The 22,101-nt window shown below is 42.4% G+C and overlaps 1 protein-coding gene across 1 annotated transcript in view; it reads right to left on the bottom strand.

The window, feature by feature from the left end:
• Window positions 1-6,708: 6,708 nt before the first annotated feature.
• larp1 (La ribonucleoprotein 1, translational regulator) overlaps window positions 6,709-22,101 on the bottom strand; it is a 42,107-nt gene continuing 26,714 nt past the window's right edge. Inside the window, exons 5-19 of the mRNA XM_079214481.1 lie at window positions 19,806-19,940; window positions 18,400-18,552; window positions 16,330-16,492; window positions 15,155-15,299; window positions 14,368-14,542; window positions 14,107-14,279; window positions 12,965-13,285; window positions 11,420-11,543; window positions 10,796-11,001; window positions 9,837-9,946; window positions 9,289-9,446; window positions 9,024-9,168; window positions 8,447-8,556; window positions 8,217-8,344; window positions 6,709-7,253 (exon numbers count right to left, since the gene is read on the bottom strand). Coding sequence (XP_079070607.1) covers window positions 7,011-7,253; window positions 8,217-8,344; window positions 8,447-8,556; window positions 9,024-9,168; window positions 9,289-9,446; window positions 9,837-9,946; window positions 10,796-11,001; window positions 11,420-11,543; window positions 12,965-13,285; window positions 14,107-14,279; window positions 14,368-14,542; window positions 15,155-15,299; window positions 16,330-16,492; window positions 18,400-18,552; window positions 19,806-19,940 — 2,489 coding nt within the window. The 3' untranslated portion in view covers window positions 6,709-7,010. The remainder of the gene's footprint in view (window positions 7,254-8,216; window positions 8,345-8,446; window positions 8,557-9,023; window positions 9,169-9,288; window positions 9,447-9,836; window positions 9,947-10,795; window positions 11,002-11,419; window positions 11,544-12,964; window positions 13,286-14,106; window positions 14,280-14,367; window positions 14,543-15,154; window positions 15,300-16,329; window positions 16,493-18,399; window positions 18,553-19,805; window positions 19,941-22,101) is intronic.

Here is a 22,101-nt window from a genome sequence, read left to right as displayed (position 1 = left end):
AATATTAAAAGATTTTAATGAAGAGATGCAGTGTCCTTATTCTTATTGCTCGTCTCTGCTGGAGGCTGAAGGATTATTACGCAACAGCAAAAACAATAGCTGGAATTTTGGTTTTGTTTAAGCAGCTGCAAGTGGACTGTAAATCAAAAGAAATCCTCAAAATGTTGAACCCTCAAATCTTACTGAGTTAGCGGGCTAATTGTCAGGATAAGATGACGTAGGTCAGGCTTTCTCGGTTTCTCGAAGCAAGCTTCGATTAATTACCATAGCAACACAGCCAAAAATGTAAACCTGCTCCCGGGAAGGCTTACTGAAATTCACTGGATAAGCTGGACACTCCCACTGGACAAAAACGGCAGCTCACTTCCTCATTGATGAAGGAGCGATATTAGTTATGTTAGTTTTATAGGGAGAGAGTTCTTTCAGATCGCCAGGATCCATACTTTACATTTTCATGACTTCATGTACACGGCGATATAGATTTTGCCGGCAAGAAATACTTTATTTACGAAAGCTTCTTGAGCCGCGGACAATGAACACCACAGGCGCAGCTGATCGCCCGTCTCAGACATAGACTATCAGCCGCTGCATGCCGCTGTTCTTACGTTTATTTAGCGCTTCGGAAACTTATGGATGTGTTGAAAGCACTCATAATTATATGACAGTGCTATTAGTACACCATACATATCATTATTGTAGAACATGATTAAGGTGATCGTGATAAGAATACAGAGAATCACACACAATTTATTTTCACTGCTTCAATTGATTGAATTTCTGATTATGAATAATACATACATACTGATCCGCCCATACACATATTCAAACTCCAAGTTATATGGTAATCTACACATACATGTATATACACATAGTACATGATTCATACGCGCATACAGTACATATATCCTCATAAGTATATATTTATTTGTAAATATAATCTGATTGATTTGGGTGATGAAGCACTTCAAATTTGCCGATACATTTTCCCAACACTGACGCATTTAACTTGTCTGATATATTTGCGACGCTTATGTCTCGCAGCGGGCGCTGTTAAAGTTGCGTTCACGGCAACAATGTTGCAAAAACTTTGGAATATTCGCAATGCGTTTGCTGTGAATGACTACGGTATTGACTTCCTCATATGCCTTCATGATCATCTCTTGCTTCTCAGTAGAGAAATAAAAAGAGGTTTATAAAAAGAGTTTATTTGCCACTGTACTGTTAGAACATCGTGGTGTCAGTGCTCCATTATTATCCCTTCTGAAGAGGAGCGGGCGCGCGCATTTATCCAGATGACTGACGTCTGGCTAGAATTAACAAGACCGAAACCCAGATAGCCTGATGTCAATCATCTCGCTAATTTAAGCTGGAGATTAGAACATTTGCTTGACTTTGTTTAGCCAGGTACGAGAAACAGGGCCCAGGTCTGAACTACGCCGTCTGGGAGAGATTTAAAGTGCCGCACCTGTGCAGCAGCATTAAGCCCCTCCCAATGCAAAAAAGAACTGAATTTACGCATGATCAAATAATTAACGGCATTTTTAACGCATTAACGTGCCCAGTCCTAATATTTTCATAACTTGGGGAGATCTTGAGTCACTTTCGAGTCCTCTCGAGTCATATTTACGGTTTATGTTAATATTTATGGTTGAATTGAATTATAAACATGTACAATGGACTTATATGCTCTTGTAAGGCCAGGCTATGCAGTTGTTTTGCTATGTCACATCAGTGGCTCTGGTGTCGATTCATGGGAGTACAAGGACATGGGCTGCGGTCGAATAGTCAAATAATTACCTCCTAACGTAACCCAGGCCCGTAGAGATTACCCCCACAGCCCCGCACCGCGGGGGGGCCTCGCGTGGCAATTTCTTTTTTTTTTTTTTTTTTTTTTACTTTCCGTGACGCAAGTAGCGTTTCACAACATCGCTCGTAACTATCCTTTAAAACAACGGATTTCAATAATAAACACTAGTGATGTGTCCTTTCGTGTCGAGGCTTCGATGCGCGTGTCGAGTAATCCAGGTAGATTTTGGTGAAGCGCGTATCGAGGTGTCGATGACGTATGTGGTGACGTTCGAAGCCTCGCGAGCCGGCCGTACCACGTGACTGATTCAGAAAATGGTTTGTGTGTTTGCCGTGCGAATTGAAATATAAGGGGCAGCGAAACTCAATGGATTTCCCCCCCTCCTCTCTGTACCAAGCTTCATCTGTGTCTGTGAAAGGGTATTTTATAAAGCAGGCGAAATAGTCTCAAAAAGCCCAGCACTGTGGAAAAGTTCTTATTTTCACTTAAAGAATTGTACTCATCAACATGGACTAGCAGAGCCGAGGCTCGAAACACCGATGCTCTGACTGAAAGTCAGATATTCTAACCACTCACCCACAGTCACATCACAACCCTCTCCCAATTTGTTTCGAGTTTTGATTTTGACCCCGCCATTATATCATAAAGATAGACACAATATTAATAAGTTAATAATTGATGTATTGGCGTCACAAACATAATTTATTCAATTCAAAGCTTCACACACCAAAGCCATGGTGTCGTTATGATCACTGCCTGTTTTACATGTATTGTCCACTTGGTGGCGCAGTAGAGCAAATGAAGCCCCATGAAGCTTCAGCACATGAGCGAACCAATTGGATGGAAAGCTTTAATGCTTCAGGAAGCTTCATCTCGCCATCACTAATAAACACATCTCCGTGACCATGCGGGCATGTAGGAGTCGAACGGCATCTAGATCCTTACCAGCCACCTATAAGTAACTTTAAATTCCGTCAACCGTCGGAGATTTTTTTATTTTACATTTCTAGGTCCAGCATTTCCCCTGTCAAATGGACGATCCCCCTCAGACGGCACATGCGCAGTCTACTGAAGAGAATGCACCCGGGCTGGCTTCTGGGAAATGTAGTTTTCTCATAGAACTTTGATGTTTTTCATTTTTGAACCGATTTACAGTTTTTCCCCTGAAAAGCCTTCAAATGACCCCAACACTTTGTTTTGTGCGGTTTCATTGCATATTCGGGTTCTTTAGGCTCTGTTCTTTCTAACAAGGGGTGTTATTAGTATGTGAGACCTTGGTAAGGGTCTGAAGCACACATTTTTAACATGTCGGAAACCGCTCGAAAAGCATTTTTCTGCCATTCTTAATTAGATCATGCTGGATGTTCATAGTTATGATCAAAATATGTTATAACATTTTTTTTTTTTAAATATACATTTTCTTCACAAGAAAATTCGGAAAAAAAATGATATAAAATAATACAAGTATTAGAACTCATTTGTGGTTCATACGACTATTTGAAAACTTAATCTTGAGACGCTCCCCCAGTCCAAAAAGTTCTATTTTGGTTTCATCTGACCATATGACATTCTCTTAATCGTCTTCTGGATCATCCAAATGCTCTCTAGCAAACTTCAGACGGGCCTGGACATGTACTGGCTTGAGCAGGGGGACACGCCTGGCACTGCAGGATTTGAGCCCCTGGCGGCGTAGTGTGTTACTGATGGTAGCCTTTGTTATTTTGGTCCCAGCTCTCTGCAGGTCATTCACTAGGTCCCCCCGTGTGGTTCTGGGATTTTTGTTCACCGTTCTTGTGATCATTTTGACCCCACGGGGTGAGATCTTGCGTGGAGCCTCAGATCTTGTTTGTAGGTGACCAAATACTTATTTTACAGATGAAATCACCAATTAATTCATGAAAAATCCTACAATGTGATTTCCTGGATTCTCCCCCCCCCCCCATTCTGTCTCTCATAGTTGAAGTGTACCTATGATGAAAATGACAGGCCCCTCATCTTTTTAAGTGGGAGAACTTGCACAATTGGTGGCTGACTAAATACTTTTTCCCCCCCACTATACGTACGTACACACACAAACTCCACAAATGTATACGTACATATATGCACACGTAGATATACACACATACGTACATATACGTATATAATAAAATGTCAAAAAGTTATATTTACTTAAAACTTGTCATAAAAGGTATATCAGAAAAAAACTGTCATTAAAAAGGTATTTTATAATAATATTTAAATAGTCAGTTGTAGAAAGAGAGATCTAGAATCCTTTCCTTTTAAGAATATTATTTCAGTGAAATCTGTATAAAACAAAATACATAAAAACTACATGTAAATTGGAAAAAGAAATCCTCATGTTTCTCATATATAATTTTCCTTGGCAGTTAGATTATTGTCCTTAGAAAACATCTTAAAGAGCAAAAACAAATGAAAGAAACAAGACATCTGGTTTTGCAAAGAAGTTTTTATGAAGAAGTATTTAGAAATAAAATCACGCAGACTCCGATGTTTTAGTTTTTTTTGTCCGTTTTGTGTTTTTTTTTCTTTATTAAAAGGAAAAGCATAATTACTACAAATTACAAATAACACTAATAGCGAATCACATCAGCCTACAAAGCAGATATTATGAATATTAAATGTTATAATACAAGATCTTATCCAAGTATTTTACATTTTTCCATTTTATATATTTTTTTTCCTTCCTTTTTTCCTCATTTTCATATTTTTTCCTCATGACAAGCCTAGGATATAGTGATGCAATGAACTATGTTAACAGTTCATATACAGTCATGTATTATTCATATGGCTTTATGGAATTTTGTCCTTTTCTGTTCTCAAATCAGTCTCCAGACATCCAAAAGCAGACGTATTCCTGTGAGCAACCTCACAACCCCCAGATGGCCCCGCCCCTCCTCTCCTCCATGTCCGGTGGAGCCTTTGGCGCACCCTGAAGTTTGTCTGGCAGCAGCTCTGTGCTGATCCAGAAGGCTGAAAACTCCCAAAGCACCTGAATCCCTCCCCCCCCAAATAGTCTGGTGGCAGGCAATGACTCCGATCATGTGGAGGCCTTTCACGTCCCCCTAGTGGCGGACTGCCGTGTCTGCATCTCTCCCCACACACACACACACACACACACACACACCAGTTCAACTAGTCAAAAGGCGTCGCTGTTTTTTTGGAGGGAAAACGAGTTTCCTCTTTTATGGATATTCTCTCGTCCAGAAAATACTGAGCGTCTGAAACGGATCAAATCTCCCTGAAGATAAACGGAACATTAAAATAAACAGTACAGCTTTGCATTATTATCGTCATGTCCAACGAAGAGGATTCAGAGGAAGAAGCTGAAACACTGACATCAGCTGAAGGGTTGTTACGCAATAGAGGACCAAGACCTTTTACAGTTTGATCAAAACTATTTAAAATAAAATTGTCAGGTTTTTTCTCTTCTTCTCCAAACTCTTTAGTTCCTTTAAATGCATTTAAAAACTTTGACAGGATTTATTGATCGGGGGCCGAAGGAAACACCGATGCGCTGCAATTCTGAATTATTACATTTAAACAAAAAAAAAAACCTTTAAGGACATAATGTTCTGAAAACCAGGAGGCTGAAGATTTAATTCATTTGTCAAATAAAAATTATTTGATTGCGACCTCAAACCCTCTAAAAGCTCACAGGCTTAGTTTTTATGGCAAGTTTCCCTTTTGTGTTCTGTTCCCGTTTCTGTTAAAAAAAAAAAAAAGAGAAAAAGAAAAAAACAGCCCGACACAAACCCGTCCATCATAACAATGCTAGAAACACTGCAAATTTAAAATTAAAAAGCATTTTAAAAAGATAAAACATGAGACCATTAAAGAGAAAAAAAAGAAAACGTTACGCTCACGTTTTAAGGCAAATATATAATCTGTTCTATAAACAATAAAACAAGTAGCAGGGAGTTGCAGGCGCCTCTTTATCTTTCAGATTCACATTTTACACGAGCGGAGGAAGGAAGAAACGCGCCCGTGTGTGTGTGTGTGATCTGTACCGGCGTGCGACTACACCCGTCTGTGTTCATGTTTGTAACTGATGTGCAGCCGACCGAGAGCTCTGGGTTAAAAAAAATTAAGCCGAGTGCCTGAGGCCCCGCCCCCCCACACCTGTGACAGAGCTTCTTCAAGTAATCCAGATTGATGACTCCAGGCCGGATAGATGGTGGCTCATCCAGCGGGGGAAGAAACAGGAAATAGTTCCAAACTCTCTGGGGGGTGGGGGGGGGGGGGTTGCTTCAGCACAAAAAAAACACGACTTTGCAAAAAAAAGAGAAAGTAAAACAGGACGTGTAACAGGCCGAATGACACTTGGAAGACAGTTCAGGAAAAGTGACGGAGTGGAGTGAGCAAGGAGGAGGACGAGGACGAGGAAGGGGTGAAACAGCCCCACCTAGTGGCCTTTGCTGGGACTGGGTGAGCAGATACGCAGAGGCTCCAGAGCTATACAGTGGACAGTCAGACGGCGGCACAAGAAGCATAAAATCATTCAAATAAGGCAACTTTCACAGATGTGTCCATACCGAGGGAAGTCTCTCCTCTTCATAATTAGTTGTTTTTTTTAGATAATTTCCCCCTCAACGTTGAGCCAAAGTAAAATCAAATATGTTTTTATTTATTTTTTAAGCCGAGAGGATGAAACGTCCGCTCGGTTCAAAACCGTGTTCGGTCCGGTCGGATGTCGAGAGCAGCGCCTTTTCTCTCCTCGTCCCTCCAGACACTCAACGTTGTTCAAACTATTTCCAAATCCGGCGCCGGAGGAAATAATAATCATTAATCTGAGATCTGGAGGGGAGGTGGTGGGGGGAACACAGCTCTCACCAGCAGGAAGTGGGGGAAATAAAAAAAAAAAAAAAAGAGAATTTCCCAGGTAGTTAATCACCACAAGACCATCCACCAAGTGGACCGGCAATGATTCAAAAAGCAAAAAAAATAAAAAATAAGAGTCAGACACCCTTAAAAATAATAATCATGGAACTAATTAATAAACCATAGCCGTATTAATTATTTGTCTTCCTTCTCATTCAAAAGTCGCTGTAGGGGTGTAAAACAACCTCATGCTTGAATGAAGAACTGGACGACTCGACCCCCCCCCCTCCCCCGAGCCGCAGGGAGAACCGGTGACTCGCAGACGTGGTCGAGTTGATCCATGTGGGCCGACGTGTTTGTGGAGTTAGTTCAGCGTCTTGGCATCTGGTGCGGGGTCGGCGGCAGCAGCGGTGGCTGTGGTGGTTCCAGCGGCGGCTGCTATCTGGCTGTCGGGTTTGGCATCATCCTTGGCTGTGGGGCCCTGGGCGGTGGGGGCGGGGACAAAGCTGGCCTGGCTTTGGGGCCGGCTGGAGGGCAGAGAGGGGTGGCGGCGCCGACCGTCCCCGCTGGACGAGTGTCTTCTGCGGCCTCCTTCCTCCATCGGCGGCTGGAAGCAAGAGCGAGAGAGAACCGGGGCGGAGGTGAAGAACACAGTCGGTGGTGAAATTTATATTTTCTAGGGCTGGGCAAAGTTGAAAAAAAATTAACTGATTAATCGCATGATTCTTCTGCGATTAATCGCATTATGCGCCTCATTCAATAATGAAGTAAAAACTAGTGTATTGCGCGCTTTTATTTTAAAGTAATGTTATCAGAACAATATAACAGGAACTCTGGAGCAACAGCAAGTTAACAACAGTATATAAATAAACAATATATGCTAGGGAAGAAAAAAAAAAGATGTATTTTATTTTTTTAATGCTTCTATATGACTGGTCATTCAATTAAATATTGTATTTATTTTCAGATGTTAGACTATTTTATTCTAATGTAAAACAGCTTAATATCATGCTGAAGAAGAAACATTTGTCTTATCAGGGAACAACATAAACAGTCTGTTCAGTAGTAAGGGTCCCTGTGAGGGACAAGCCACTCCTTCTTTTGTCCATGTTCAGTTTGTGAGGCGGAGCGGCTCGCAGCAGCACAGAAACAAGACGTGCTTCAGTCTGTTGGCAACAAGCTGGTCTGTGCACATAAGCGCGCGTACATACGTAAATCGCCTTCAAAGTAAAAGCAGTGCCGTTGTATTGCATTTATGGCGTGCATCTTATCTATTTCTTTTTTTTTTTGATTGACCTCACGCGGGCCAGACTGGGAGAGCCGTAAGATGCCCAGGTCTGAACTACGCCGTCTGGGAGAGATTTAAAGTGCAGCACCTGTGTGCGGCAGCATTAAGCCCCTCCTAATGCAAAAAAATAAAAATAAGCGAGTTAACGAATGATCAAATAATTAACGCTGTTAATAGTTTACTATGCTAACGCATTTTTAACGCGTTAACGTACCCAGCCCTTTAGCGTCTTTGAGTACCATAATAAGTGCTTCATGAATTAAATGTATTATAACTACTCACGTCAATTCTGAAGTCTTCCAGACGTTTGAACTTCCTCATGTACTCGTGCAGCTTGGGGTCGATCTCCAAGGTCTTGGCTTTGGAGTATTTAAGGAACGCCCAGAACTTCTCCAGTCCGTACAGCTGGCCTGGGAGTAGGAAGAGGAGAGAAGAGGAGACAAAGGTGCAAAAGAATTTACAAGAAACTTCTGACAATAGAAACAAGCAACAGTCTCTTCGTGCTGACTCACCGGCCTCGTAGTCCTTTGTCGTCTCCTCCTGGAAGTCCTTGAAAATGTCTGGCCTGAACTTCCTCTCCAGCCCGTAGCTGTAGTACCTGAACAGGCACTCCAGTCCGTACCTGCAACGCACACCCGGTCAATATAGGGCATCAGACAGGTATAGATATGCGCGCGTGTGTATATTAAAATTAAATGTAGGATTGTTTTGTCTGCTTTTGAAACATAATTTACTATATATATATATATAAAAATTAAAAAATATATATAAAAGAAAATATATAAATGTACTAATATAACAAAACAAAAAATATATATTAAAAAGAAGAAAAAATATATATATAGTAAATTATGTTTCAAAAGCAGACAAAACAATCATACATTTAATTTTCCATTTTCTCCTCCATCCACCTCCAAATGAAATAAAGTACTACAGAAAAACTGAAACAAGTAATGGTTTAGACATTATTGCTATTATTAATTCCCTTTACTCTCCAATTCAAAGAAGAGAGAAAACAACAACAGAATAAATAAAGCCGTCCGCGAAAACAGAAACGAGTTATGAATCTAATCCGAGGGTTGTGCGTACCTGTATCCTTCTTTCCCGTCCTCCACCACCAGCTGTCTGAACTCCTCATACATCTTCCTGTTGAAGTGATCGCGCAGGAAAAACGACCAGAAGCGGAAGAGCGTGTTCATCTCCTGCGATTGGCCGATTCCCAGCCTCTTGCGCTCTGATTGATAGATAGAGAGAGAGAGAGAACACGTTTACTGAGAAATACAAGACAAAGAAAACAAGACAGAAAAAAATGATAAAAGTAGAAGAAAACGTGTGTGTGTGTGTGTGTGTGTACCGTTGAGGCAGCGCCGGCGGTATTTGTGGTAAACGTGTTGCGTGAAGCCGTTCTCTTTGAGCAGCTCGTGTGACGGGTGCTGGAACTTGGGGAGAGACTGAGGGGTGCAGCCCACGTTACCCAGGGCGGGGGTGCCCTCCGACGGGCTGGCGGTGGAGCTGCTGGAGGATGGGAAGAGGAGGAGCGTCAAATATTACTTTAAAATTATTAATTAATGACTTTCTTGTTTTCAATGAGACATTAATGACAAGAAATTATTAATTATTATATTAAGTCATGATAAAGAACAGAATCGATGCGTACGGTTAACAGTCAATCATAAAGGGTCCCTTTAATGGGTCATATTTCATCCAAAGTTTAGTTCTCAGTCTGCTGCAATAATTTAAGGGTTTATGCAAATATCAAAAATTTACAGTAGATTTCCCACTTTTTTAAAACCATTCAATTCCTGTTTGATCATTTAGTTTAGTGTTTTTATTCGTTCTGAGTTAAACGGCGTTACTAACCACCGCATTGACCACAAGATGGCGCTACACAACATGTCTCACCTGACGGAGGCTGTGCGGGAGCGGTGGTGCTCCCTGGAGTCCATCACCCAGCCCACGTGACACTCCATGGGTGGGTTGGAGCTGTGCCGGGTCTTCCTCTTCCTTGGCGTCTGAGAGGATGAGGAGACGCGTCACATATTAGTCTACAGATGATCCGCCAGCGTGGTTTCTTTATCTAAAGCAGTGTCTTCAACAAGGGGGCCGCGACCCCTAAGGGGTCTATGGAAGTACTGTAAGGGGGTTGTTGGTTTTCAGGGTTTAGAGCAGAGCTTTTCACAACGTTTAGTGTTTTATATTAAACTGAGCCATGTATAAACATACCTTGTTAATGTGCATTTAATACTAAGCAATTCAAATAATACTTGTGTTTTTTATTTTTTATATTTACACACACACACATATATATACATACATATATGTATATGTATGTATATATATGTACATATATATACATACATATACATATACATACATATACATATACACATATATATATACACACATATATACATATATATACACATATATATATATACACACATATATACATATATATACATATATATACACATATACATATATATACACACATATATACACACACATACACACATATACATATATATATATATATATATATATATACACACACATATATACATACATATACATACATACATACACATACATACACACACACACACACACACACACACATACACACATACACATACATACATAGACATACACACACACACACACACACACACACACACATACATATATAGCTATTCAAAATGACATTTTTCTTTTTGCACATTTTTTGATTTACTGAAAGATAACATCTTCTGCCTCCATTTATCTATTCGCTACAATATGTAGGATTCATGAATTTAAAGACAAAACCCAATAACCCCCTCCACCCCCCCCCCCCCTCAAAACGACGGCTGCCATTTTACCTTGGCATCCACGGGCCGACTCTCCTTGACCACCGGGTAGAAGCGTGGCGTCATGGTCTGGTCCTTCCGGTGGGGTGTTCGAGGCGTGCGCGGCGTCCGGGCGCTGCGGTAGTTGGGCGAGTCAGGCACGGTGGTCGGGAGCGAGCGGGCTATCGAGGAAGGGTCGGGGGCGCCGAAGAGCTTGTTCGCCAAGGCGTCTGTGGGGACTGAAGACGAGGGAAAGATTCGGTTTTATGACGAAAATTAACACAAAAAAAGAAAAACTTTAATTATTTTTCATTTCTGCAGATACATTCTTCTACTAAAGAGCCTCTGAATACTGAATAGTTATGTCTTTTCTCTTGAATATTCTTTCAACACAGGCTCCTACATCAAGTGTTGCATTATGGGTAGTTTCCAAGTCTCAAATGCTAGAAAGTTTATGTTTTCTTTTTTTCTGCCACAAAATTAAAAAAAAAAAAGAATAACTTTAGTTTATGATTTCTCTCATAAAAAAATATATATTTTGAATGTTTTTAGAGGCCTAAATAAAGTATCCAGTTTTTTCACACAACAAAAGGTCGGAAAAAAGACAACAATCAGTATCGCAGACCCCTTTTTGAGTGGAGGGCCGTTTGAACTCACTCTGCTGGGGTTTGGGGGGCCCGGGAGGGACTTCCTGGTTGGGGTCGACTGGGGGTTCAGGGGTCAGGCAGTCAAACTCCTCGCGGGTGATCAGGTGGACCTTCTTGAAGTTCTCCACCTCTTGCTGTAAAAAAAAATATGGCGTTAATATGACAGAAAAGAACGGAAGCCAAGGGCTTAAATCAGTAAAACTAATTTAACACATTTTCAAACTCAAAATTGTGCTAAATATTTACATTAAAGTGTAAATAAATAGCAAAATATCTATGAGTAAACAAGCAACACGTCGTCATCAACGGACCTAATCTGCAGTAATCTGGACATTGAGACGCAGTAGCACAACATGGCTGCCAAAGTCAAACCGACCAGCGGAGCTACATCACGCGCACAACAACACCGTTGCTCCTCCTCTTCCTCTTAAAACCTCACAGTTGGCGGTCGAACATCCCCACACTCACACTTTCATTCCTCCACCAAGTGTCCTTAGGTCTCCGAGCGTCCATCTTTGCCTCCACACCCCTTTAGCAGGCCCGGCGGCTCGAATCCCCTCAGGCCGAGGACTCGTACGCTGGGGTTTATTTATAAACAAGCGTCCCCCGTTTCCACACACAGCTGGACTCGTGCCGACGAGCACGTGAAGGGCCTCACAATGAGGTCGACAATGAGGTCAACAATGGCAACAACAAAACAAACCCTCCTCCGACTAGAACCAGCTGTGAATCTGCTCTGCCGGTTTGGGGGCAGAAACGCCTCCAGAAGCCATCAGAAGAGTTCGACTCGAGTCGAGGTTACTTTGTTTCAATGTGCTTTAGGAGGATCATGTGACCCCAACAACTCTCCACTAACACTCAGATATTCTGGTTGAGTCCTCTTTTCTGTTTTACAAGTGCAGGGTTCACGACGTGTATCGTTTTACGGCATCTGCAATTATTTTTCTTTTACACTTACGGGTGGAGATCAACAATTTCAGTAAAAAAATCTTGTATTGTAAATGTTTAGATAAGTTTTGAACATTTTTAAATAAAATATATACTTTTATATTAAATCCAGGTGAAAATTGGTTTAAACCGATCAGCTTCTACTATAAATAAAATGTTGAATCATCAAAACCAGGTTAATTTTACAAATAATCTCTAAAAGTAGGGAGTAACCACGGCATTTCATTTGGAACGTTACATTTTTTTTTTTTAAATCAACGATTGTTTTTCCTGTGGAAGCCGTCGCTTTGTATATGAAATTATTAAAGATAGAAGTATTTTCTCAACCGTGTCCATTGGCTGGTTATTTTGACTAATTGTTGGAGCCATAGCTAAAAGCTACGCGTCACATTTAATCAATATTCTAATCAATCAGTATAGGAGCTCACCTTGATGGTGAACAATCACCCATTAGAACCAGTAGAACCAGTGGTTCACCTTGATGGTGGCATACTCTGGTTCGTAGGGGAACAACCCCCCAGTAAACCAGTAGGACCAGTGGCTCACCTTGAAGGTGCCGTACTCGGGCTCGTAGTAGAACAGCCCCCCAGTAAAACCAGTGGCTCACCTTGATGGTGGCGTACTCGGGCTCGTAGGTGTCGTCCCACAGGTCCTGCTCGTAGTAGAACAGCCCGTCGTTGATGACCTTCACCAGCTCCCCAGTGAGCTTGGAGCGGCAGGTGTGGTGGCCCGTGCGGTCGCCTCCCGGGTGCTTCCTCAGGTACGGCGGCGTCTGCGTCACGATGAGGATCTTGTTCACATCGTGGTCGTCGATCTCGCCGTCCGTCTCCTCGTCCGACCAATCGGTGAAGGTGTTGCGCCGACCGTCCATCTGCTGCATCTCTTCGTCGAACATGAAGTCCAGCTCCTCGGGCTCGTCCGGCTCCGCCTGGAGTTATGAGAAGAGTAATGAGAAGAAGAAGAGTTATGAGAAGTTATGAGGAGAAGAAGAGTAATGCAGTGGCGGGCCGTGGGTTGTGCACCTACGCATGCTAAAACAGCTAATACAATAGGTCCTTAGGTACTAAAATTAGCTAAAAATTAAATAAATAAAACAACAAGTTTTCTTCCTCACCTTATTCCCTGTGGGAGCAGAGGAGGGCGAGGAGCCGGGCTGAGGAACCGAAGAGCAGACCAAGTCGTCCTTTTCCTTCTGCAACGAGGGGGCCTTGATCATCATCATCATGAGGAGGAGGAGGTGGAGATAAGGGGTATAAAAATAAGTGAATGGATACAGGAGTGACACCAACAGGACAAGTATAAGAAACAAACTCATAAAATGACTAGAAAGAAATCATTTAATTTAATAATCGTCGGCTCCACAACGTAAACTTTCCAGCAGAAATGTGGGTCATTTGTAGATTATTTTAGTTTCTGATAATTTATGGTCATTTAGAGTCAAACAGACCATAAAGCAGGGTATGCTTGAGGGCGGGGCTACAAGGTGATTGACCGGTAGTGACAAATGTCCCACAAAAAAAAGTCTCAGTTTAGACTGATACCAAACAATTAATAACCAATTGTTTTAGTATTACCTGTCTGGCACAAAGACTTCTTTAAATGTTCCATCGTATAAAAATAGTAAAAAAATAAAACTTCCTTGTAACATGCTTCTGCTGACAAGCGACCCACAATGCATCACGGTCCATATTCTGAATGGAAAAAATAATTTAAATCCCGAAGACCGGTTGGGCAAGTCACCTTCTCCACGCTGACCTTGGGTCTGGCCGGGGACGGTCTGGGCCTCTTCTTGACCTCGATCCAGCACTCTGAGTCCAGGTCGGGGAGGCTGGCGGAGAGGCCCTTGGGCATCGTCTTGAGGTTGGAGGAATCGAGCTCGCTCCGGCCGCGCTGCTTGACCGGCGTGGAGGACCTGGGAGAGCCTGCAGAGAGAGAACCCGTTACAGGACTGCTGGAGAAGAACCGGCACGCTGACCCGCGAGCAGCCCGTCAGCCGGTGCGACAGCTCACCTGGGGGCTCCTCGGCCAGCGGCCTCGGGACGAACTCGGCGCAGTTGATGAGCTGCGAGAAGTCGGTGGGGGTTTGGCCGAGCATGGCCAGGCCCGGCAGGGGCCACTTCTCCGGGTCCACCTTACGACGGATCTTCATGTCGATCACTTCCACCTCAGTGCTGTCCTTCAGGGCCTGAAGAAATGTCATAATTAAATATGAAAATTCATCATCTTTTGATCGATAAGTTACTTTATTAATGCTGCGAGGGGACATTTTCAACTACAGCATTATTTATACACAAGTAAAGTGATATTAAAAAGTTGAATGCCGAGATCAGAGTTGTGAAAGTTCTCTTCATTGTTCAATCAGAGAAGAGACATGAAGATCTCATCACCTCTACAGCACGTCTGCAGTTCGCTGAAAATTACACAGAATTAATTTCTTGTAGAGATTTAGATCCCAAAGACGACGCACTAGAAGCCGACTCATCGGTTTGAAATTGTTTCCACTACCTGTGTGGTGCTCGGGGCCCACCAACACTTTGGGAAGTGATTAACGATTATATCTTGTTTGTTAAATGCATCAAAACCTAAATAACAAAATACAAGTGCATTTGCCAAAATGTAAAAACAACTTCCAAGTTATTTTTTCTTGCAATGTTTTGAGACTTTAAAATGTGTTTTAAGTGGAATTGTATCCAACGTTCTTAAAATGTATTGCAAGTACTTCAGTCTCGTGAGTTCAATTCCCCCAAATCTTGAATTCAAAGCAAGCCAGTTTTAGCCCCGTTATAAACGCTCTCACCTCCATGATGAGGTTGACGTCGGTGGTCAGAGCCTGAACTCGGTGGAAACTGGCCACGAGTCCGATGGGCAGGAAGCCGCCGTCGTCCATCTTCCTCCGCAGGAAGAAGTCGCGCTCAAGATTGTCCAGACTGAAGTAGTACTCACTACAGGTACAGGGGGAAGAGAAAGAAAGAGAGAAAGAGAGAAACACGGACACAAATCAGCTGTTTGTTGCCGTTCCTTTACGGAGAAAGAAGCAAGTCTGGCAACAATGTTGCAAGTCGGGCAAACAAATGTAAATAAAAAACACTGGCAACATTGTTTCTTTGCTTTTTGAGCCTCATGGCTTTCAAGGAACCGCTGATTCAAACCAGAGTATCTGATGGTGTTTCAAAGTCTCCGAGTAACTTGATGCAGACTTCAGCTGAAGGGGGGCACCGAGTGCACACAAGGAAACACTTAACTCCTTCAGTTAGGTGCCAAAAAAAGAAACTACCGTCGACACAGTGAAGTGTCTTCATTTGCCAGACTGACGGCAGGCTTGCTGCGGTGGGGAAGGGGCAGAATTGAGCATTTTTTTTAGTTTCCAACATTGTTATTTGTGTAATATGTAAAACAAAGCAGGTTAAGTGATCTTTACGAAAAATAAAAAAGATCTGACAAGATGGCCGTGCGATATGTAGTGTGTGTTATCCAGTTTTGCAGAGTGAAGCCGACGCAGAAGGGTTTTAAAAGCTGCATTATTTCTCCTGACCACCAGGGGACGACTCCTCTGGTTGTATAGAAGTGTATATAAATGACTACTTTCTCTCTTGCTTTATTCTCTCAGTAAACATTGTAAACATGAGTTTATGTCTCAATCTCTAGTTTCAAGTCTTCTTCAATACAGCATGATGTTCATTTAGTAAATTATGGTCCAATTAGAGTCAAACAGACCATAAAGCAGTGGAGGCTTTAGGGCGGGGCTACAAGGTGATTGACAGGTCGATACCAGAGGCGTATACGGCTTCGATGCTGAGATCAGAGTTGTGAAAGTTCTACTCATAGTTTATTCAGAGAAGAAACATGAACATCTCATCACCTTTACAGCCTTTAGCCGACCCCACGAGAAGAAGCTCAACTCAGACCATAAAGCAGGGTATGCTTGAGGGCGGGGCTACAAGGTGATTGACAGGTCGCTGCAGCTCAACTCACATCTGCTTCTTGATGTAGTCCTTCAGCAGGTCCTGGTCGGCGGAGAACAGGTCGTTGCTGCTCATGTTGTCGTAGTAGTAGGTCACTGTGTTGCCAAACTTCTGGGCCAAGGGGCCGTCCTTCCCCTCGTAGGACTTGTAGCCGTAGTGGTAGTCGTAGTGGCCTTGACGAGACAGAATGACATCAGGTCAAGCCTCAAAATATTTTACAAGCTAAAAACACACAAGAAGGTTTCTGATCCTCTTCACTTGTGGATCTTTGCATTTGGTGGTCAGAGTTAACCGTAAGTATTCAATCTGACCACATTTTGAGACATTTACATTCTGAATGGAGTTGCAAGGAGATGAATTATTACAGTGTATTAAGCTTTGAGGACAAACTTTTGTTTGTCGGTTGAGAGAAGGAGAGCTAGAGGCAGACAGACAGACAGAGGAGAGAGACAGACAAAGACAGACAGAGAAGGAGAAGGAGAGAGAGAGGCAGAGAGGAGAGACCTGCCAAAACCAACAGGCCTTCTCCTCGTTCCTCAGCTGTTATTGCACTTTTGTTTCCAGTGAAGCCAGTGGGACTAGTTCAGGGTCACCTCCCTGAAGAAGAGTTAGCAAGCTACCCCTCGTTTGTTTAACCCTTTAAAAAGTCTAGTTGTGCTTTACAGGTAGAAGGATCAATTAAATCAATAATTGGTTCCTGATGATTGTTAACATAACTTGCTAATGAGAATGGCGAGGATGATATGGCGAGATTCGACACAGCAAAACAAAAAAATAACAAAAATTGTTCATTCTTTTTGCAGCGGAAACACAAGACACCTGTCATCACGTTATAATACGGGTTACGTAACATAATGAAACCAAAAAATTATTCTACATACATAGTTCACATAATGTCAATTCAGTTGAGAAACGTTTTGTTCACGTTTCTGCCTTCAGACAAGTTTGTTTCATGTCTTCATTTATTCAAATTGGATGAAAACTACTTTTTATTTATGACAATTTAAATAATTTTATTATGGTTTATGGACGTGCATAACCTTTGAGCTGAAGCTAAACAGATCATTTACTCCAATAAATAATAATAACAAGGTTCAACGGGTTAATAGAGGGAAGGAGCGGTTTGCTTCCATGCTGAGATCAGAGTTGTGAAAGTTCTCCTCATAGTTCAGTCAGAGAAGAGACATGAAGATCTCATCACCTCTACAGCATGTCTGCAGCTCGCATCCCGATCACGTTTTTGCCACCAATATGTTTTACACAGAACGTGAATATTTAACAAAAAAACGAGGCAATTAATTTCCACCCCAGATTCTTTGCTTTTGTGCTACGAATAAAGGAATCTGTCTCTTACCTCTCAAAATAAAAGCCCAAGACATTTACACAATGTGGTAACTGCTAACCAGAAGGCTGTCAAATGGACTGAAGGGACATTCAATAGATTATCTGACGGTAGCTTCACAACAGTTTTCTCAGACCGACCGCTGCTGTTGGTCTTTAAATCAGCACTGTGCTGGATTAAAGACGAGTATGAACAGTTTTTAAAGGATGAAATGGATCCAGCTAGTTGGTCTTTTTATTTTATTGAGAACGTGTATTAAAAAAAAAAAAATAAAAAAAAAAAAAGGGATAAAATGTATTATTATGCAGTTTGGCGTCTTCGATTGGTCAGCCCACTCCCCCCCCCCCCCCCCCCCCCCCCCGGTATGTAAAGGCCTTTAAAATTGCAACATTGTGTTTATTTGCCGTGCAAACAAAACACACTTGCAGATTTGCAACAGTTGTTCAGTAAAAGGTTGCAACTGTTGCAAATCTGCATCGCTCAACATCGCTACATTCACGTATTCCCTTCTTGAGTGTAAGCCTTTGTTACTTATTTTGTGCTAATAAAAAGACCTTGTTGCCCTTTTAATGTTTTTAATGCTTCCGTTTGCATACCCTTCATACTGCAAGTACCAATGTCCCAAATGAACACTGGTGAGGAACTGAACTGGGACGAAGAAGACACCAGTATCGTGTCAGGAAAAAAAAAGAAACTCTTGTCTTTCCATGCCTTTGAAATAAAAAAATACAAACGTACCTCGGCCACCTCTGCCGCCTCGTCCCCGGCCTCTTCCTCTTCCACGTCCGCGTCCTCTGAACCCTCCGCGGAACGGCGCTCCCTCGCTCTTCACGCTGGACACCTCGTCGTGGTCGTCGCGCCACTCCCGCTCGTACTTCTGACTGTGCCAGTCTGCATTAGGGGGAAGGAACCGACAACCTTCCAGTTATCAGAGTTTTTTTAAATATCAGAAAACTCATGAACTCTGTCCCCTGAGACGGAACACGCTTCAACTTCCTCAGTGAACACAACGTCTATCTTTATCGGTGCTTTCAAACAGCAGAGCTATCAAAGCAGAAGTAGCAGTCAGGAGGAGAACCTGCCGGTCGCTTCCTGCTGCTGAGTCACGACAAGACAGAAAGAAGCTGCTGCTCTACTCCTGGAGTTTAAAGAGTCACATGTGTGTATATGTATCTCACACACACACACACACACACACACACACACACACACACACACGTATGTATGGGTATATATTACGGCTGGGCAAAGTTGATTTTTTTTACTGATGAATCACATCAAATTCACAATATAAACAGGCACTCTGGAGCAACAGCAAGTTAACAGTATATAAATGAAAAATATATGCTAGGGAAGAAAAAAATTATGCATTTTATTTTTTGAATGCTTCTATAGGACTGGTCATTCAATTAAATATTGTATTGTAGTGGACAGCATTGGGTGAGTCACCAGCTTTTTCTGCCCCCCCCCCCCCCCGGTTGGCTCCCCGCTGGCTCCCACCTCCATAGAGCTAATTTAGCTCGCCGCGTGGAGGTGTTGGGAGAGCGCTCGCTGCTAGACTTGTTTTCCATTGACACTACGGGTGAGCGTGGGGGCATCGTCGGTGGGTGCCGGTGGAGCGGGGTGGCTGGCTGAGAGGCGGGGAGAACAGCCGAGAGGTGCGCTGCTTTAGAGCCACAGTGTAGTTGTTTCGTCATGTTTTGTTATAACGCTAAGCTATTATATCGAGTACTTGGACAGTTCTCTACGAAGCAGTGTTCTGATGTAAGTTTCTGGGGCTTTTATTGTGAAGGGAAAAACGGAAGGAGAGGAAATGCTCTAGTGAAGTGTGGAGCGAGAATAAAAGTGGTTGCCGTATTGTGCAAACATCCTGCTGTTGTTTTATTAATAAAGTAAAGTATAGGCGCAAGATAAACCCTCAGATACATAACTAAATGTGACTGGTTCTTGTTGATGTGAACTACATGCATTGTCCGATAATGAGGCAGCATCATGTCATGTGCGTATTTATGGAAACAATATTAGACGGCTCTGAAGGCCTAGATACAAACTGCACGGCGCGCGCCCACACACACACACACACACACACACACACACACACACAAAATGAGGAGAGAGAGAGAGAGCGGTGAGGACAGACTGACCTCTGAGGTCGTTCCGGGCGTTGGGCGGCAGTCGGGGGTTCTCGTTCTGCCGGCTGTTGTTTCTGGAGGCCGAGCGCTCACGAGGACCCTCCGATTTCACCTCGATCATCAGGGGAACCCACTTCTGCTTGTTCCCTGTTGGTTACAAAACATGGTTTCAGTCAACTTTCTTTAGACAATCAGTCTGTTATTTTATGCTTTTTTTTCCCCATGCTGAATTACGTATTTTGAAGAATTGTCTGATTCTTTGGAGAAGGTTTTACAGATCTGTCAATTAAATTACATAAATTATGGTCAACTAAAGAGTTTAGTGTTGGTTAATGTCTGCAGGAATCACCTGAATATTTAATATGTTCTTTCATACAATCTGACTTTTATTCCCCTTCAAACTCAAATATATTAGCATTAGGAGGGTGACGTTTCGTTTATTTTCTGCTTAAAATGCACAAAAACTTTGAATATTTTGAGCATCTTTTCTGCCGACAATCTCATATTTTTTATCAAAGCCTCAAAACAAAAAATATTTCTACAGGTAACAAAACACACCTACATATGTATCAGGTAATGAGCTGCGTCAGGTTTACTGTTCTCTAATTCTGTTTGTTAAATTTAAAAACAACTGTTAAAGTAGCCGAACAACCAACTCATTTAAAAAAAAAAAATAGGCCTTTTGAAGACCATTAAGTAAATTATTTTTAGTTGACAAATTCTATTCAACTAAACAGAAGATAGAAAAAAAAACATAATTGATCTTTTCATCTGTGCAGCTCTGCAAATAAAATAATTAGACAGATAAAAAAAAAAAAAAAGTTAAATATGTGAAACCTTTTCTAATCTCTTTATTTATTGAAGAAAGAAACTAACCAAGAAAACCTCCTTTAGAACACATTGTGATGCGTTAGACCAGGGATTCCCAAAGTGAGCTGCCTCTAGGGGGTGCGCGAGAGGAAAAATGTAATGGTGGTCTAATGGTGTAATAATTAATATTAAACATAATTTAAAAAAAAATTAAGTAGGATTTTTTAATTATAAAAATTCCCTTTGTAAGATTTACAGTTAATTCCAATTAAAAAATGTACAATTTAATAAATAGATGCACTTCCGGTCCGGCCACCAGTCTGTCTTGCAACATCCATGAAAATATGTTAAACTGGCTGAAATCGGGGAAGCTGTCAGGTGGGACATCTGAAGCTATCAGTAATAAAAGAGGAGAGGGACAGAGAGAGAGGGAGGAACCGGAGGCGAGAGAAACGGAGAGGTGCGTTGGGAAGAGACCGGGAGAAGAAATCGACTGAGTCGGAGAAAGAGGAGACGGAGGAGACCGAGAAGGAGGAAGGGATATCACAGACAAACCGGGAGCACAGAGACCCATCGCGGAGTCAAGGTGAAAAAAGAGGAAACGAGAGTGAGCATCAGACTGGGAAAAAAAAGTGGAAATATGATGACAATTATCTGGGTCTGGGCTTCACTTGGATTGGCAATGCAGATTGCCCGAAGCCACAGTGCGTGTTGTGCAGTGAGGTTCTGGCTAACAGCTGTCTGAAGCCTCTTATTTGCGCCGCCACCTGAACACCAAGCATGCCAGTGCAAGTCAGAAGCCCCTTACATTTTTTAGATCAAAATTGGAAGAGTTACAAAACAGCCCAAAACAATTGCAGTCTCATTCATGTGTTGAGTCTACACCAGGGATTCCCAAAGTGTGGTGCGCGCACCCCTGGAGCCTCCTTTTTTTATTTATATCTGTTTATGAGCCTATCATGTGCCACTCTTTGTTCTTTACGTGGCTTACTGTGTTTAAGTAAATAAATGTGAAATGCAATCTGCCTCTGAGCCTGTGCGTGTGTCCTCGCCATCCTTATTGCTCTTTAAAAGTGACGCCTTGTGTAACTGAAATTTATACAGTGGACTAAATCTTGTAACAAACACCACGCGCGAGCAAACAGTTCTCGCATTGGTCCGATTTTATGCGGCTATAAATAGGCTCTGTTGCGTTTTTTTTTTTAAGGTGTGGGTGATTGGGGGTGCGTGAACCCGTTCGGGATGTAGAAGGGGGTGCGTGGCCTAAAAAGTTTGGGAACCGCTGCGTTAGACGATTCTTTTAATTGGGAAGCAGCACAGTCTGCTGCAGTACCTCGACCGGCCAGCAGGCGGCATCAGTGATCTGCTGTTTGAAGCAACATGTGGCTGCGTGTGTGTGTGTTTATGTGACAGATAACAGACGCACTGGGAAAGAGGAAATGCCAGTTTTAGGAGACGTGGCCTTGTGGAGAGATTAGCGTTTCACTGGTTTGCTTCC

Source organism: Taurulus bubalis, assembly GCF_910589615.1.
Source record: "Taurulus bubalis genome assembly, chromosome: 2".
Lineage (NCBI taxonomy): Eukaryota > Metazoa > Chordata > Actinopteri > Perciformes > Cottidae > Taurulus > Taurulus bubalis.
The sequence above is the reverse complement of the archived record's forward strand: the minus strand, read 5'-3'. Positions and strand labels throughout refer to the sequence as shown.